At 36.4% G+C, this 18,760-nt stretch overlaps 1 protein-coding gene across 17 annotated transcripts in view; it reads left to right on the forward strand.

Annotated features, from left to right (window-relative positions):
• ROBO2 (roundabout guidance receptor 2) overlaps positions 1-18,760 on the forward strand; it is a 456,391-nt gene that overhangs the window by 347,446 nt on the left and 90,185 nt on the right. For all 17 annotated transcript variants that reach the window (XM_071755874.1, XM_071755885.1, XM_071755823.1 and 14 more), the window contains 3 exons: positions 6,805-6,929; positions 11,456-11,627; positions 17,920-18,125. In XM_071755874.1, the coding sequence (XP_071611975.1) occupies positions 6,805-6,929; positions 11,456-11,627; positions 17,920-18,125 (503 nt within the window). The remainder of the gene's footprint in view (positions 1-6,804; positions 6,930-11,455; positions 11,628-17,919; positions 18,126-18,760) is intronic.

The following is an 18,760-nucleotide window of genomic DNA, read 5'->3' on the forward strand; positions in this document are numbered from 1 at the left end:
AATTAGTAACAGGCCTAAGCTGTCATCCTCTCAGGCTTCTGTAATGGCTCCTGTGTCAAAGGCTACACCCGTGATTCATCGTTAGTCATAGCTAATAGTGCACTAATAACTTTGCTTCCTAAGAACCATACATCACTTTTGTACCCATTAAGATCTCATCCTTTCAGGAAAGAACTCCTGACTCAGGCTAGGTTTCTAGTGTTTGATACTGGACATTTTTCTCTGTTTTCTTCAGTTCATCAGAAATAATATCCTTGCAAGACATCTTTCAAATCTTCTAGATTTGATAACAGCACTTTCAGTAACTCATGCCACAAAAAGGTCAAACATTGTTACATCAAGGTATATATATATATAGGGTCTTACAGTTTTCTTTTACATTTGTGTGATAAAAGCATCGAAAAATCATCTACCAGGCCTTCTGGTCAAATTCAACCAAGGACACACAAAGATGAGAGATCATTATTTTCTTTCAAGATTTTCTATACTGCCTTCAATTTACATCTGAGCCAGTAAGTGGACCAGCAGTAGTAGTAGTTCCACTCTATGGATGATACCAAGGGTTACCTCCCTTTTCAACCTACTTAATCTGGAGCTCTGGGGCCTTCTGCTGTCCACTGTGTAAACATCTCAGAGGAAAGTCTTTATCTGTATTTGATAAGACTGCAACTGAGTTAGATCTCTTAAATATCAATGTGTATCAAAGACCAACTGAAAGAAGAAGATTGTCACTGTAGGAAGGGTGTGAGGGAGTGTTGAGATACTCAGTTTCAAGTCTTTGAAGGATTTATGAAAGAAGACATTGATGTTGATGGGTTTCCAGAAGTCAAAAGACAATTTGAGGAAGGAGACATTATCTTATTACCCTAACTGACTCTCTGACTTCAAGCAGTGATACTGAATAATGTACCAGGTCTAACTTTGTTGTTCAAAGGATTATTATGAAGTTAATTTATTGCTGCAAAGGTACAGTGCTGAAAAAAGGCTGTAGGTAGGAATATTAGGTTAGTTTGCTTTGTCTTCACTGCTGGAAGCAGAACTGAGTCTTACAGAATCTTGATTCTTTACCAGCCAGTGTATTTCTACTTGATCCTCAAAACTTTTTTCCTCTGTCAGTGAAGATTACATGACTTTTGCTTAGAACATTTACAAGACAGAATCTTTCCCCTCACCCCCTTTTGAATGGCTCAAAGAAATATGTTTGTGGATAATAAAATCCAGTTTATAATGAAGCACTTATCTTTATCACTTTAGCTTGCCTAAGCAATCTTGAAAATTAGTTTCATTTGCAGTTCACCATCAACTGACATTAGTTGCAAGGTTGTCAGATTTCTGATTTAAGGGTTTTAAAAATTGTTGCTCCACTGTTTTCCTGAAATTTATGTATATATATATATTTTTTTTTTTTTTCCCAATGAGTTCAATCTAAAGACCACATAAGCCAATAAGAGAATGTCTGCACTTCAATGAGCTTTGAATAGTATGTGAGGGCATTTTGTCTGAGTACATGTAATTAAAACATTAATACATTTTCATATTCAAAAATTGTTTGGAATTATGTAGAATGAATTTGACCTCATAGTGTCTGCCTTTGATAACTGTGTACGTTTAGCAAAAGCCAAACAACTGCAAAAATACCACTGATGCTAGGGCTATAGTTACAATTCCATTTATGCTTGCAGTAGCAATACTGGATTAAAACTTGCTACAGTATCTACTTTTAATTTAAATTGCAGCAATATAACATATAAACCCCATGACACCTAGGCTTGGAGAGGTGCTGTGAGAAAATAATGGTCACAAAACTCCCTTAGGAATTCAGTGTGAACCAAAAATCACAAGGTCATCTTAGGAAACTCTTTCACTGGAAGCTGATGTTCCTAGCACTTCGTATAGGATGAAGTGTACTTTTTGCTATAAATTCACATTTTTATTGGTAATTTTCTCCTCTTTTGAGCCTTCTGCCAAAGTTCTTATCAAGTGACCAGAGTTCACCTAGGAGGAATGAACTCACTGTCTCATTGAGCTCCCTGTGACTCAGTTTAACCTTTAGTATTCAGTACCACTACTGGGAAAAAAATTAATTCAATCCATCCCATCAGATCAGAGATTCTGCTCACTATTGAGATTGGAGAAGAGTTAAAAAATCCTTTTGAAATTATTTGCAGTGTTTGATTCTTCTTTTTTTTTTTTTTCCCTTAAAGCTCTTTAACACTTGAGCAGAGGTTGCCCTCATATGCGTTTATTAATAGAATAAAAGGTCCATTCAGTCATGCATGAAAAAACATCTAGAAAGGGTGCAACAGGACACACTCTTCCCATTTTGAACAACATAACTAATGCTCACTACTCTTTGTGCTTTCTATCTCCATTTTAATTCTTGCAGGAGAATACTGTTCTGTGCTGTAAAACCAGTCTTGAACATGATGTGATTAACCTTGGCGTCCCCCCATCCCCTCATCCCAAAGCCCCCTCGTACGTGGCCTAGGATTTCTATTCATGTTCAACCATCTGATTTGCATATCATCCCACTCAGCCTCACATGCAGACATTAGCATAACACAGATTTAGTGTGACATTGATTGAAGCCAGCGCTTGCTGAATGTAGTATCAAAGCATAATTTGCCAGATATCAAATCTAATTTACTGTGTACTATGAAAACTTCTAAAAAAAAAAAAAAAAAAAAGGAAAAAAAATAATTTAAAAAGAAAAAGTTGCAGTAGATGAATGCTACGTCTGTATTCTTAATTGTTCTTTTTTTCATATTTTTGGCTAGTCTCCTAGAATGCAAGCACTACATTTTCCTTTTACAGCTTTTGTTTTTGACTTTCAAATGTCAATTAAGTAAGAGTTTTTCCACTCTGTTTATTCCAATCCAGTCACTGTTACATCTGAAACAGTAAAGGGTAATAATCTGATAGGCACAACATTTGGTTTACTGCTCCATAACAGCTTTGTCAACAGGTTCTCCTAAAGACCTTAATTCTTAGCTTGAATTAAGTGTTTAAGTACCACAGAACTTTAACAGCTGAAGCATATCAAGCCTGCTGTTATTTCTCTAACTGTACCTCTTCAGAACATCTTTAAAAAATCACCTACTTTGGGAGAAGAAATAATACCTTCAATTAGCTTTTGTCCAGCATTCCACTGAAGCTGGGCTTTGAGAAAGTCATGATCTCTCTGCAAAATGGGAGGAAAAATATTTATCTATCTTTATAAACAGCATGTAGATATGAAGATAATGAGCTCCCTTTCTTGGAAAATGGAAGAGCACAAGTGCTTATTCTGTCAAAGACACCTTGCTGTCTCTGAGCAAGGTTGCACTGCATTCTCAGGGGATAATGGCAGTCTTACTGGTTTTGTAGTTAAATGTGACCAAGAATTACTCCTGCAATTATTAACTGTTATTAGCAGTTTTTAATATGCATTATTTGACTAGAAATTGATAGCTAAATTTGATATGATAAAATACTGTTTAAATGCTGTAAACAGTGCTGGTTTTATCAGAAGCTATCTATAAACAGAGCTATAGATGACTCTGACAACAAACTGGAACAAAATGGGAGTTTCCATCATCATAGAACCTTGTCTTTTAATAAAGTTAAAAGAAAACCAAACCAAAACCAAAACAAAACAAAAAAACACCGGATTTTGTTCTTCCAAAACCACATTTTTTCATTATCTTTAAAATTATGGTATTGAATAGTTCATCCGAAGGAACTAGTTTAGTGCTATAGTTAACACAATAACCAATAAAACTCATGTCCCTGTGAGATCATCATTTTAATAAAGGCTCCAATTTATTTAATTATTTATTTTTGTAGTGATTCCCTAGCGATTGTGGCTGCAGATATATGTTAGGAAATACAACCTTTTATAGCTGTGCATCATTAGTTACTGGAGTCTTAAGCAAGTCTAAAATAGTAGCTCTGAGGCCATGGATTTTGTTTGCCTGGTATGGCAAATGCCAGAGAGGACTTGGTACATGGCAGGGAGAGCACAGAGAAATAGGATCAATCTATTACATTTAAATTATCTGGACTGAGCTACAGCCTTATTTCCTGACTAGGAGTACATCAAGAAGGATGTACTAGGATGTTTATCTCCCGTTCCTTGACTACCAAATTACCTTTCTTGGTCCTGGACATGGGACAGTCTGCTCTATCAACAAGTTCAGTTGTATTACACCTTTGGAGCTTTGGAAATTGACTGTAGAATATAGCCTTGTGTGCGTTAAGAATGTTTCAGATAAAACCTTAAACTTACCAACTTTGCAGTTATTTGGTTACATGATTTAAAAGATAGGCTCAAGGAAATGCCATGCCCTTTTTCTGCATTGTCTGCCTAACATACCCCCAGTTCACCAAGCATGCCTCAAGTGATCATATTGAGGTATCATCTATAAGAAGGTCTCCTGACAACAGTTTTTTTCATCACAATAGAAAAATTGTGGTCTTGAGGCCACTCATAACACGACACAGACATAGGACTTACGCATAATTCCTGTCAAATGCAGATATAACACCTGAAGAGGGCAGAGGTGTCTGATCTCTACTCTGCCTGAGGTTGCTATTGATTATTAATATCGTGGGCAATGAACTTCTATTGCTGAGCAGCAAACACTGAGCTATTTCAGTGGCCTTTATTAAGTGGGTGGTCAGAACTGCAGAGATACCTTAGTGTGAGATATGCCTGCAGGAATGGAAGTTTCTAATGCACAACTTAATGGTCCTTTCTTCCCTTCCCATATGACTGAATGAACAAACATGTGCTCATTACCATACAGTACTGTTTTCTGACACTTGAAGGGCTTTCATGAAGATACGCTAAGTAAAACAAGGTGAGCAAAAAGCAAAGTCCAGAACTTTAGAAATAATACAAGATGAGTCTGGATATTAGAGTAAGTGTTGCAACACCTATTTTCTTATAGAAACCTCAAAACATGGGTATAAAAGGGCAGCATCAGGACATCTAGCCCTTCACCCTTGCCCTTTCAGAAGACTGATACCTGCTGAGGCATGGAGAAGATACGTCTCTCTCCAGAGAAGCAAAAACCTGTGTTTAGGTGTATGAGGCTGATTGAGGACTCCATGTTTTGTCCTCACCATCTGCCTCCCAAATCAGTGGAAATTCATGTTTATCAAGTGCTCCACAGTTCTTAAGAGTGCATTATACCACCACTGTTCAACTGGTGCTCTTTACTCTCATACTGATCTATAAAGCCTTGGCATGTACCTCATGAGATAACTACAAAGTGCATTTTAAGAAAAAAAATCAGATCTGCATACATTTCTATGCAGTTATCAGATTTGCTGTCGGTGCTGTCAGCAGGTGTAATCGGAAGCTGGGTCTTAATTGCTCTTCATGCCTAATTAAACAGTTTGTAATTATAATGGTGAAAATATAGTTTTGTAAAACACTTAAATTCTGTTTACCTAAAAGCTTAGTGTTCCTAAACCATCCCTCTACACAATCACCAAACCAATACTGGAATAGATTAAAATTAACGTAGGCCTTTTTTTTTATTATTTTGTCCTTCTTCAGCCTGCCCCAGAAGTTAAGTAGTCTTTTGAATACTTGAAGATGCTGCTTACATTTTTGAGGTGTGCCAAATAGTTTAAATCCATCTCCAGTGAATTCCAACACTCAAACAAGACCAGAGGGTTTGCCATAGTAATAGAAGTCATTTAAATCATGCTCAACATAGTCAGTGATGTAATGTTTTTTTTCTCACAAATTCTCTCTCAAATTCTCCAACACTGCTTCTTCCCAACTTCCTTCTGTACATTTACACTTTTTATCTCCCTTCTCTTCTTCCCTCTAAGCACTGACTGTTCTCCATCGGTACCCACAGACAAAACTCTCTTTTGAGAAACTACACCTCTTTTGAAATTGTTCACTTCTGACTGTGCTTCTGGTCCCCTGTGCCTGAACAATGTTAGTGCCATCTTCTTGAAAACATAGCAGTCCCAGTTCTTTCTTGTTTTAACTCTATTTTCTCCTTTTTTCTTTTCCTTATCTCTTCCTAATCTCCTGCAATATCTATCCTTCTTACTCACTGCTGCCCACTAACTCTTCAACTCTTCCTTCTTTCTTTTCTGCGAACAAGCTAAAATCTGGATCTCCTAACTTTGTGTTGTTTTAGCAAATTTTTTTCTTTCTTTTTTTTTTTTTTTTTTACAGCAGATCCTCCTTCTTACTCCATTCTTGGCCACATTACCCCTAAAGAGAAGTGAGGAAGCTCTTTGGCTTCTCTGCTTCTGATGTCATCCAGACCTTCATCTCCTTTCTCTTTCAATTTTTAAAAGTTTAGAGGTGCAGACTGAAAAAGACAGTCTATGTATCTGAGTTCGTACCTTGAAATACACAATACACATAATAGCTCCATCACAACAAATTCTGTAAAACATAGAAGCCATGAGAGTGCTAATATCTTTCTGGATGAAAGATAGGATACATCCCAAACAGGCATCATAAACACCTATGAGCTGCTCCTGAGCTTTTACTGTCATCAGAATTTACTCCAGCATGTATGGTTGTAATGTTTCTGGTTTGGTTTTTTGTTTGTTTTTTTGTTTTTTTATGTAACTGGGGTTATCACACACTGATATTGCTCCTCTTTTTGTTGCTGTTGTTGTTTTTATTTGTGTATTATTAAATCTATCTATGCTAATTAATGTTTCTGGTGTTATGTCCTCTGGCATAAACCAAATGTCCATAGTATTGTCTCTTTCCTTCAATATTTTCCATCTGCTCCTTGCAAAATACCATCAATTTACACCATCTTTTTTCTTACATTTTAGCTCCTCCACAGTTTGTGGTGAGACCACGAGACCAGATTGTGGCCCAGGGTCGAACAGTGACTTTTCCATGTGAAACTAAAGGAAATCCCCAGCCAGCTGTTTTCTGGCAAAAAGAAGGAAGCCAGGTAAGTTATAAGCACACTATAAGTCAGTCAAAGCTTTCTAAATGGTAATATTGTTAAATGTTTAATAATATTATTTACATTATCTTACACAGATGATTTTTATGTTTCACAGGAATTTGTCTTTTGAACTATCACTGTTCTCTACCAACATTTTCTTTTTTTTTTTTTTAATATTGTGAAAAATTCTAAGACCATTTAAGCTGATGAAACTTGTGCTAGGTGCTGTATTAAATGGATAGAAAGCAAGGTATGTATCTTAAAGACTTTTCATTCTGAAGCCCCAGCAAATAGGAGGGTGAGACAAACAGTACATAAAAAGGCATGACTGAATTTTTAACTAATCAGAGTCAGTAATTACAGTTCACAACCTGTCTAGACATGATCAAGCAGATAAATATCTAGCACACTGATTTGCATTGGCATATTCTCATAGTGCATACAGATACAGGTTTTGAACACGCAGATGTGTTCCTCAGTAAAATTGTCACAGGAATTTTCTGAATATTGTTTTGGAAATATTTCCCCAATCCTTACTGTAATTTTTGGAGAGCAGAATTTCTGATGTAGCAGTCAATATTTGAATGTCATGCCATAACAAGTTTTACTACTTTTGCTGTATTGGCACAATGTTACAGCAGAAGTCAGTCCTTTCAACAAGCAGTTCACGTTATAATGTGATATTTGAACACTGTAAACTATGTTCCATATTTTCCTTTGCACATGAGAAAATATGAAAAGGGGCAAATGGGTGCCCAAGGACAGTGCCTTTGGTACTTCCTGATGAAGCCTGTCATGGTTGCATCTGTCTAAGCATCTGTACTGTGTACACTTCACCATTGGGCTAAATTAGTCTTTTCATAGCCCCATGCTATTTTTTCCCATACAATGATATGTGAGTTAGCTCAGGTATCCACACTGTGCTGTGCAGTGCAAATGTGCTTTTTTTCTAATCTGGTGACATTGGGTGTACCAGCTCAATTAAAACATGAGATTAAGAACTGAACTACGGATCTCCCGCTCTGCCCCACCTGCTTTTGCTTCACCTTCTCAGATAAGTGGTCCAGAATGACAGGACCAAGGCTGACAGCATTTTGTTGCATTTGTGGCTTACAAAGATACAACACTATTACTTTAATAGTGTAAGCTTTTATAAATGCAAGATTAATCAGTGTGTTTCTTTCAGTGTATTGTTTGGAGAACTTTAGATCTAACCTCCATGGATAATGTCCTGGAAAAACACAGTATTGTGAGTCTCTCTAAGGAGAAAATTGTTCCAAGGGGAAGCTAGAATAGCATACTGAAATTAAACTAGGAAGTACTGATGTGTTAGCAAACATTTCAAAACCCTTCCTTGTAGAGCATTTTAATAACATGGTAATGTTTATGTAAAGTGAGCTTATAGTTTCACACTTGAATCTAATAAAGTGGACATCCATCATGCTGTAATAAAGATAAGAGCTTCTAATTAAAGTAGGACATCATTTGCAGGATTAAAGTCATTTAGCGTAATTGAAAAGTGTTAATACTCTATTTTATCCTCTTCCATTGGTATCACTTCAAGGGTAAAAACATTTTAAGGTGAAAATGCATCTTGTGTCTTTAATTGAATGTTATTACCTACTGATTGTAACGTGTTGAAGCTGTTTAATTACAAACCTGGAAATTTAATTACCATGTTGAGAACCAGATCCCTGAGGGCTAGCATGGTCTTTTTTGGCAAATAAATGCAGCATAAAAACTGATACCTGCATGGTTTATAATCAAACTTTGAAACGTATCTCAATGTGATTCACTACACCCTCATGTTAATCTGAAGTGAGCATCAGCTAAGTAACACAGGTTAGTGTTACCATCTCAATATACAATTTACCACATTTTGCAATGAGATGCTATAGAATGGGTGAGTTGCCTCTACTGACAAACATGACTTTTCATCTTCGTGTGTCTGGCTATAAGTTGCTGCTTGACTTTACAAATCTTGCTTCTGCTCTTACTCAAGGAACTGTTTGCAGAGCAACTGTGAGTGTTCAAGGTAATGTTATATAGTCATGTTAGCCCGTTCCAGTAATTGTAGGGCATTTTTCATCGTGCATTCACGTCTCAATCCTGTTTTTCTGAGCACAACCAGCTGGAAGGGAAGGGATCTCTTCCCTCCTGAGTAATTTTTTTGTGCCAAGTTGTGGTTCATAAACAGCTGGTCCTTCTCTGTAGCCTTTTCCCTAGAGCCTCACAGCCACCCACCGATGAAATCCACCAGGACAGAGCATGTGTAACCTTTAGACTGTCAAGATTAAATTCTCCTTGGGATAAATTCAGTGGTATTACATCAGGGATTACTCTGGTCCCCCTGTTTGAAACCCAGCATACCACTATTGTGAAACTCGACAGCTAATTAACACCAATGAAATTGTAAATTCATTTAAAAAGGGGTTGTACTGTAATTTAGGACAAGTTATAATAATTCATAGTTATCTGGTCTTTGAAGGGATGAGTCATGAAATAGATGCGATCCTCCAGAAGTGTAGAATAGTCACTGGGATGTGGTACTTCTCAAGAACAGATGTGCCCACACTGCAAATAAAAATAAGAGTAGCCTCCCTTTTCTAATGCAGTGGTGAAGAGGATTCTAGATCTTTCTTTCCTCTTAAGAGTTAGTTAGTAGCTTGATCCTTGCACTGTCTTCTCTGTTGTTTCTTTTTACAGTTCACTTAATGATTGATAAATGTAGTCAAACTCAGACATATCAAAATTCTCTGCTTTCTTATACAGTTTAGTGAAGTTTTTATGTAATAACCTTCATTCAGCATGTTACTGTGCCAGGCAGATGTTATGCTGAAACTTTCAAGGCAATTCAGAAAACAGGGCAATTTTCTGAGACCTGCTTAGCCCTGTAGCCTGAAATTGTTTGAGATTTTTTTTTTTTTTTTTTTTTTTTTTTTTTTTTTTTTTTTGTTATTATTGGATCTGACATGTTTATTGGGTGCATATTGATTTTTGAGGAAAATGTTGCTGTGAAAAATATTTTGGCCATTGATATTGAAAGGCAGTAAAGGGAAAGACTGGCCCTGGGGTTACAAGTAGCCTCATAGGTTGATGCAGTTGTAAGGATGTTCAGAGTGTCGGATCTTATTTAAAGCATAGCTCTCGCCTTATATTCCCAAAACCAGGGAGAGTGTGAGTTTCACTTCAAAGTAGAACTATTTAAAATTCAAGTTTGTTGCTTGTCAGGTCTAAATAATTTTTTGTAAACCATTAAGGTCCACTGCAGAAGAAGCAGGTCCACAGAAAATCCAATTAATACCCCGTGCTATACTTTCAGATTTTCTTTTTCAGCCCATGTAGACAAACATAAATGTTAGTAGGGAGTCATCATTAGAAAGCACAGCAGAGCTATACAGAGCTCAAATAATGACTGAAAGCTTATCACAGCATGGTAATAGTGTATTGGTATATTCCTGATTCAAACAATTGTATTTTTCAGAGATGTTTGTTGAGTTGACATAAAAGCTAGGCTGGAACTGATGCTGTTTAGTTATTGTTTAATATATTCCCCTTTCTGTCCCATTTGGCAGTGTTATTGACCTTCCTGTTCACTTTGCCTCCCATTTCCTGTTATTTTTTATTCTCATCAAGAGCTGTTGCCAGACAGACAGTAGAACTTTTTCCTTCAGCTCACAGCCCTCACCACTAAAAGCTTTTCCGCCCTTTTCTGTATTATTGATTCATTCAGTCCTTCATCATATACAATGACTGCTACATCCATTCCAGTTATTCTTATTGACATCTCTCTTTTCTCCAGTCCTGCCCAAAGGCAAAAGCTTATCTCCCTCTTTTGTGTCTTATTGTACGTGAAATTCTTTTTTCTCTCTGATGACTTCCACATCATATTTATACCCTTTTTTTTTTTTCACCCTCAAGGCTCCGTGCTGCTTTTCGTCTTTGGTGTCTCTCAGCTTTAATTTTCTTTTAATTTTCTCCTTCAAGATCTCATGTTCTGCCAGCTTCTTCTGCTTTATAACCCGTTTGTATCTTCCTCTCAGCTTTCCTTCTGCGTAACGCTCTTGCTTTCCCCTTTGCCCAGAATGTAATCACAGCCAAACAATAGCACTATGCTCCCTCAAGTCTCCAGGATTCAATTCTTGCTGCTAGGTTTCTAATGCTTACTGTAGTACTGTGTCCTCCTGGTTTAACAGCCAACTGAGTATATTATCACAATTAAGTTCAGAACAAAGATGAATGACTCTCAAATACAAATCACTCAATTGGGATTGTTGGAAAATTTCCTGTCACCTAGACCCACAGCTAGCAAGCACCACTGTGTGCTGTCAAAGGGCTGTTTCTAATTTAAACTGCAAGTTGCCCAAGGCAGGGAAAGCCAGCTCTCTGTGTTCATAAAACCATAATCACACTCACTTTTTCTTCTGCTTTATATATAGTACTTTTCAGGAATAATCATTGTCTCACTAGCTGAGGGAAGACTGGTGCTTTTGTGTTCTGAATTAATGTGAGATGAATTGTCTTTGCAGAATCTACTCTTCCCAAACCAGCCTCTCCAACCCAACAGCAGGTATTCAGTGTCACCAACTGGAGACCTCACTATTACAAACATTCAGCGGTCTGATGCAGGATACTACATTTGCCAAGCACTGACGGTTGCTGGAAGCATTTTAGCAAAGGCTCAGCTGGAGGTTACTGATGGTGAGTTACAGACATTCCTGTTGTTCTTTTTTCTGTCAAAAGTATTCTAAAAGTATTGTAATAGAGACACATGAGATCACATAACTCATTCAAGTAAACAGAGATGTTTCTGCAGAAGGAAAAATGAAAAAAGGGTCTCTGCAGTTCTCTATGGTGTAACGAAGGCACTGAAGCCTAGTTTGCCTTTTGCTTGCTTTTTGGAGGTTCCATACTAACACATTCAAGGTACAAACCAGTTTAGAACAGGGTGCTGAGGAAGCAAGCATCTCAATTCACTAGAGCTAAGATAGGACTACAAAAAAAGTATTGTGAAGAATGAACAGATTTTTAACTAAAGCAGTGAACTGTGATGTAGGAAAATCAGGCTCAATTCCAGTCTTCAGGATTATTTTAGGCAGCTAGTTTGGGGATGTGTCCTTAGCTCAACTGAATGAACACAGTTGGCTTGAACTTACTGGAGTAGTATTGGTTTAGAACAGCAACAACATGTAGCCCTTCATTGCCTGTGGTAATAAACCCCTGAGATAGTTCCTCACCTGAGCTGTGTTCTAAGGATTTCTCAGTATGGTTAGATTTGAAAAGAGACATGTAAATGCACAGGTGAGGTTTCAGGAATGGAAAAGAAAATTACTACATGATCTATCTGGATGCTTTTCATTTCAAAATTTTGGGTTTGAAAGCTTTCCTGCCTTGAAGTTTACCTTACTCCATCAGCAAGCATGAATCCTTTTCATGTGTCAGGAATCCTGTTGGTATCCCTCTTCCTGCTTTCATGGATAGAAGGCAGTTTACATCCTTTAATGTTAGTGAAGAAAACAACAGAATTCCTCCTGTACTAAGAGACTGCTGAATTCCCCTGCATCATTATTCCTTATCGTAACTGACTCATTAAATATCTCCTGACAGACTTTGATGAATTTTTGCCATTAAAACTGTTGTTATATGCAGAGGTCTACTTTTACTGTTCCCTTAGAGACCTGCCTGCACCATGAAAGTTTGAAAAGATGTCTGATTCTGAATAATCTGGCTTTTCATAAGAGCATATTCATCACACATGACAGTTAGAGAGGTTCAGGCTCATGTTACAGAGGTTTGAGCATTAATTTGATGCCTTTTCTTTGTTTTCCAAAAGCTGTCTAGATTTTTATGACAAGGGGAGATAATTTCTGCCTTATCCTTGCATCTTTACAAGCTCATTGCTTTTCTATAAAGTAGTTTCTGGAGACTAAAGTTTAACCTTCACTCTGCAGTGTTTAAGCCCTATCGTAGTCTTTGACAAAATGATGCATTTTCATTCAATTCAAATTTAAATGTAGATTAAAAGGTCATTTAAAATTAATGGAAAGGCAGTATTTTTTAATATGTGTCCATAGTGCTGTTTGATTCAGTGCCATGGCTGTGATTGGAATAAATAGAACACACAAACATTGGCTAAGAGGACGCTGAGCTGTTAATGGTTGCACCTGCTGATGCTATTACAGATTTACTGCAATGGGGGCTGAGAGGATCAAATCAGGTTCAAGGATATTAGTGATGAGAAATTCCTCCTTTTGACAAAAAAGACCTGCAGTCCATCTTTTATCTTATTTTTATCTTATTTTTATCTTATATCTTAATGTCCTTTTTGGAATTTTGTTTAGTTTATTTCATGAGTCAAAAGACTTACCAAAAGGCTCACCAAGGTGTCCCTGCTAAAATGCAAATTCAACTGCAAGTAGTTTTGGTTAGAGGCAGTGTGCATTCCACATTGCTAAAGAAAGCATTAGCTGGTGGCTCTGCTGCTCAAGGAATGCAAGGCCTGCATCTTCACATGCTTCCCAGGACCCACCGTCGGCACGATCATTGTGAAATAATTCAAGGTTGCTTTTTAGAAATACCATTTAACCAAAGGGTAGGGGAGGTCAGGAGAAAAGTGCCAGAACAATACTGAGGAACTGAGATTATATAAATAAATGTACCATTAGATCACAGATGTTCTTTTAATAGTTATTAGTCAGAAAGTTAACCATAAATGTCTAAATAATCTGTTCTGGTTGATGCTGAGCACAAGTTATGGAAGCTAATGATTTTTATCATTAGGGAAATCTGATTTAATTGTTTTAAAAATATAATAAAAAATATAAGTTGTGCATGCTAGCTATATACTTAAGCACTAATGTTCCAGTTTTTGGCTGGTGATTTCAGTTTTACTTCATAGCCCAGAATTTTTCAGTTTGGTTAATGATTTAATAATAGTGGGGAGGCATCTTTTTCATTTTGAATGCATTTTTGTTTGATCCAGAGTAATTTAAATCCAATTGAAGTTCCAATACAGAATGAAAACATATGTCATGTGCAGAAAGACAAGTGCTTAATTATACCATATATAGCAGTGTTTCAGTTGTTATATTTTTTGCACTTACAAGTCTTTACTGGAAATATTTTTAACTCAAGTGTTCACAGGAGAAAAGATTAGTAGATGTGATGAAATGTGCTGAGTTGAGTGATAATTTTGCTGATTATGGACTGCTCTGAGAGCCTTTAGTGTATTTGAAATTCAAATCTTGTATTTTCTTGAAAGGCTATCACATAATCCACTGTCTAAAGCACATCTGGAAGAGCAAAATCATTTTTAAAATTGAGATAATCTCAGAAATTCTTTAAAAAAAAAGAAGTGAATATGCAGCTTACAGTCTTGAAATGACAGCTCATGCAAATAAACCATCTTACTATGTCTATGCTCAAGATTAAACGAATAGTTTACAATAAGTAATTTATTCCATAAATTTATCAATCATGCACAGAGTATTTTGGAGAAGATGTTTCTCTCACTCTAGTCATTATTTATATTTCTTAATAACAATTTCAACCACTGCATTCTCAGGCATAGAATCAGCTCCCAATGCTAGTTTATCCAGCAGTTCTGGTTTAGGATGGGTATTGGAATGGAGGAACAAGATGAATCTCCCCAGGTGGCAGCCAACATGAGAATGAAAGGGGTTTTTAGGGTATTCAATTCACTAAAAAGAAAATATTTCTGGCCTTGTGAATGAAAGTGAAAGGCTGGACCTAGAAGCATAATTCAGAACAGATGTAAAAAAAAAAAAAAAGATTGACTTGGCAGCAAAATTTAAAAGCTCCCTCTCCACTGATTTGAAGTACTCTTAAATCCTCTTTTAAACTATAGGTCTATTGAATATTCTGGGATATCTCTCTCTCAAATCCCCCTGGAAGAATTGAATATCACTCATAGTTTACTCATCTGCAAATCTGTCCACCATGATCCCTGTCCCTGATCTAATCTAATGTTTATTACATGGCTTATAGCAGGTGTGGCAGTTTCAAACAGGAGAGATTCAGAACAACTTCACAGCCTCATGTGAAGCTCCCCCACAAACAATACAGAAGATGTGATGGTTGCTTTTCCACCTTTCTGGAGAGCACCCTGCCCCATGATGCTAGTGTTTGTCATGTGCATTTCATAGCTTGTGTCTGATTTTCCCTATTAAGTCACAAGGAAATATTTTGAAATGTTGATGTTTGAAAGTGATGAACTAAAGACTTAATTATGTCATTCTCTTATTTTAATTTCCTGTTGTCATTTGGCCAAATTTCACGTAACTTTAAACATGGTTTCAGTTCATCCAAATTGCATTTGTAGTGAATAAGTTGCTCGTTACAATTATTTGTTCTTTTCTGATACTCTACTGAAAATTTAAGCTGTGTTTTATCACAACAGGAATATTTTTTTTCAGTTAGCAGAACATGTGAACATATGGTTGCTGACAAATAGTTTAAAAAGCATTTTTAAATTTTTTTTTAAGAATCAACTTATTGTGCAGATGTATATTAACCACACAAAGTATTTCTTTAGAATGGATATAAAAGTTTCCTGGTAGTAGAAAACAACATAAAATTCAAATAAAATATTAAAATGTTGTAAAGGAAACTAACAAACCTCTGAACTTTTTTGTGAATATTTTTTGTTCTCCCTCTGTTCTTCATAATGCTTATGATATATATTTTTAAACCTCTAAGTTCTGAATCCTTGTACAGGAGACCTCTGTGGTAGGAATACAAGCATATAAATACGTTTTAGAGATGATTTACAAGTCATAGTTGTGAAGACAATACAGTCGTTCACAGATCAGTGGAAACCCTAAGTGTTCATTTAACCTTTAGCCTTAGTGTCATGGAAACCTGTAGTGGTCTTTCACCCATAACACCCTTGAAAATGAAGATTCCTTCTGGCCAGGAGCCTTTCAATTACACTATTGATCAGGGCTATTTAAGGGATTATGAGCTCCTCATTTGGGCTGTAAAAAAAAATAATTACATGCCAAAGAACAGTATCTGTAAAGCAGTAGGTTTTGAAAATACCTACATTGCTACACATATGAAAACCTATTAGATGCAGCAAATAACAGCAATGAAATAGTTAGCAACCTAAGTAATTATTTTTCCATAATTTTTAGCTACTTAGAAAACTAAGATTATCTGGTTTACATCCAATCTAAATGAAAACTTCCACAGCTAAGCTTTCACTTGAATATACTGGTGCTGCAAGTATGCTGGTAGTACACATGACCTGAAATAAATTTTTATTTCACCAAACAGCTGAACTGTGTAGTCATAAGGAACCTTAATAAGATTAAAAAAATTGTATCAAGTTGAAAATGTATTACATTTTCTCTTGTCTTGTAACAGTGTTTCCTATCCTCTCTGCATTCAGTAGGTGACATTTCAGTATTTCCAAAATAACTTTCACATTCTGGTGTTAGTAAATAATCTGTACTAGCTTTATATTTCCATTTTCAATTTCAATAAATGTGATGAACTCACACCAAGGCGCTACTAATACTAATGATTCCATCCTTTGTGTATCTTGGTAACAAAAGAACATAGTACCTTTGCGTTATTAAAATAACAGAAACAATTATTTCAGGTACAAAATGTACCACTAACATCTCCGTAATATTTTTATTTGTTAAATTATATAATGAAAATACTTTCTGTCTGTTGAGGGCTCCAGAGGTTTGCATATCAAACAGATTAAATACAACAGAAATTATATTGCTTCACAATAATTAATTTTCACTTCTTTGTTAGAATCAGGTGTTGTGTATAGACTATAATAAACTGAGTTCTCAGCTGGAATAAATGATTCAACTTCAATTGACATCAGTGGAGGCAGGTCAACTTACTCTGGTTTAGGAGCTAATCCTGCCTGTTACAATATTTAATACCAATCATATCATTTTTCAGTTGTTCAAAGATTTAAAACAGCAGCAGTGTGGCAGATAAATATCTGAAAAATAAATTCTTGGTTCTGTTATTCTGATTATATTCAGGAGTCATAGCCTTTTTTGTATTCAAGTATTTTACATTCATTTTGGAAAAACAGATGCTTCAGAAACAAAGAATTATGTATTTTGCTGCTTAACAGGTGGCTCAGACACTAGCTTTAACATCAGAATTATTTATAAAAACTGGCCTTTCAAGAAAACCAAACATGAGCATTTTACCTCAACTTCAAGTTATCGAAATGGCGACAAAGTGAAGTCTAAATGCAGTCATTCACTCATTCACTGGTTATGAACTCCTTTAAGTAGTATTTCAGTGATGCAAATTAAAATTATTAGGGGGGAAAAATTAAGAGAGTTCATGGCTTTAAAAGGTGATAAGATTATTTAATAATTAAATTGTTAAATGGCTTGATTGAGTTTGAGTTTTTCTCCACTGGGAAAGAGTGGTACAGGCATTTTAATCACTCAGGTTATGATTTTGTATAATTGTTAGACAGTTTTGCTGATGAAAACTTTCATGTTAAGCTTGAACGGGGGATGTTGTTGGTACCCATGCAAGAGTGGATGTAGTGCTTCACTTTGAACTTTAACAGATTTTCTCTTTTAAAACTGAAGTCAAGTAAGCAATTAAGCACATTTTGATCTGACATTCAACATGTGCTTTGAATGCTTTCCTAAACTGGAAGAAATACCATTGGAGATGTACCTCAGTTCTTTTCTGGATCAAGGCCTTAATTTTCATCCTGTCGTAATCAAATGAGTCTTATGATCTTTGCTAACAGAGGATTACATACCTAGGTGTTATCTCACAGTGATGAAATAAAATTCTAACAAGAACACTTTTCAAATATACCAGCTAATTGTCATCATGTATCTGTGGGTCTTCCAAAACGAATGTTTTTAGCCTTTTAGAAGCCAGCTTAGTCCAGTCTGCTAAAATCGGAAAGGGTTAACTGCAGCAGAGCATTGTTAAAGCTGTGGATGCCAATGCCTGTGTCACTCTTTAGTCTTGACAGATAGGCCTCCACCCATCATCCTCCAGGGACCAGTCAACCAGACACTGGCAGTGGATGGGACAGCTCTGCTGAAGTGCAAGGCAACGGGCGACCCCCTTCCCGTCATCAGCTGGTTAAAAGAAGGATTCACTTTCCTGGGCAGAGATCCTCGAACATCCATACAGGATCAGGGGACACTTCAGATTAAAAGTCTGCGGGTGAGTAATGGTAACAAAACAAGCTCTACAAGTGCCCATGGCTAGTCTTGAGATGTTGGAGTACGTTTCGAGCAGTTCTGGTGTCTTTCAGTCTGTTATCTTCAAAATTAACTTGTCTGGTTTACTACGAAGTTCTCAACAAATCCACGTTCTATTTCATCCTTTGAAATAGATATAGGGAAGGGGAAAAAAAAACAAACAAAAAGAAAAAAAAAACCAAGCCAAATTTCCATCAGATGTTTCTACTAGAATTCCCTTGAAATTCTAGTGGAAATAGAATTCCCTGAAAATAGAATTTTTATTTAAAATATTATGTATGCTGCAATAAAACACATGAGTTGTGGGGCTGGATGCACATGTAAAAAGGACAAACCCTCCTTATTTTTTCAGTCTTGCCATAAGCCATTGGCTTGTTGTCTCTGTTAAAATTTAGAGCAGTTTATTTTCAACGCCTGATCATCGTTTTCCAGGGACCTATTGTGCTAGCAAGTGATACTGGAGTTCATCAGGGTTTGGCCAAGCACTTTCTCCACTAGTAAGCCTTGGCAGTCTCCTACTATCTGATTTATTCCAGTGTTGTGCTTGCTGGAGATGTTCCATAAAGCTGCAGATGGGAGAAGACAACAAATACTGTA

This window comes from Heliangelus exortis, chromosome 1 (assembly GCF_036169615.1).
Source record: "Heliangelus exortis chromosome 1, bHelExo1.hap1, whole genome shotgun sequence".
In the NCBI taxonomy this organism is placed as follows: Eukaryota; Metazoa; Chordata; class Aves; order Apodiformes; family Trochilidae; genus Heliangelus; species Heliangelus exortis.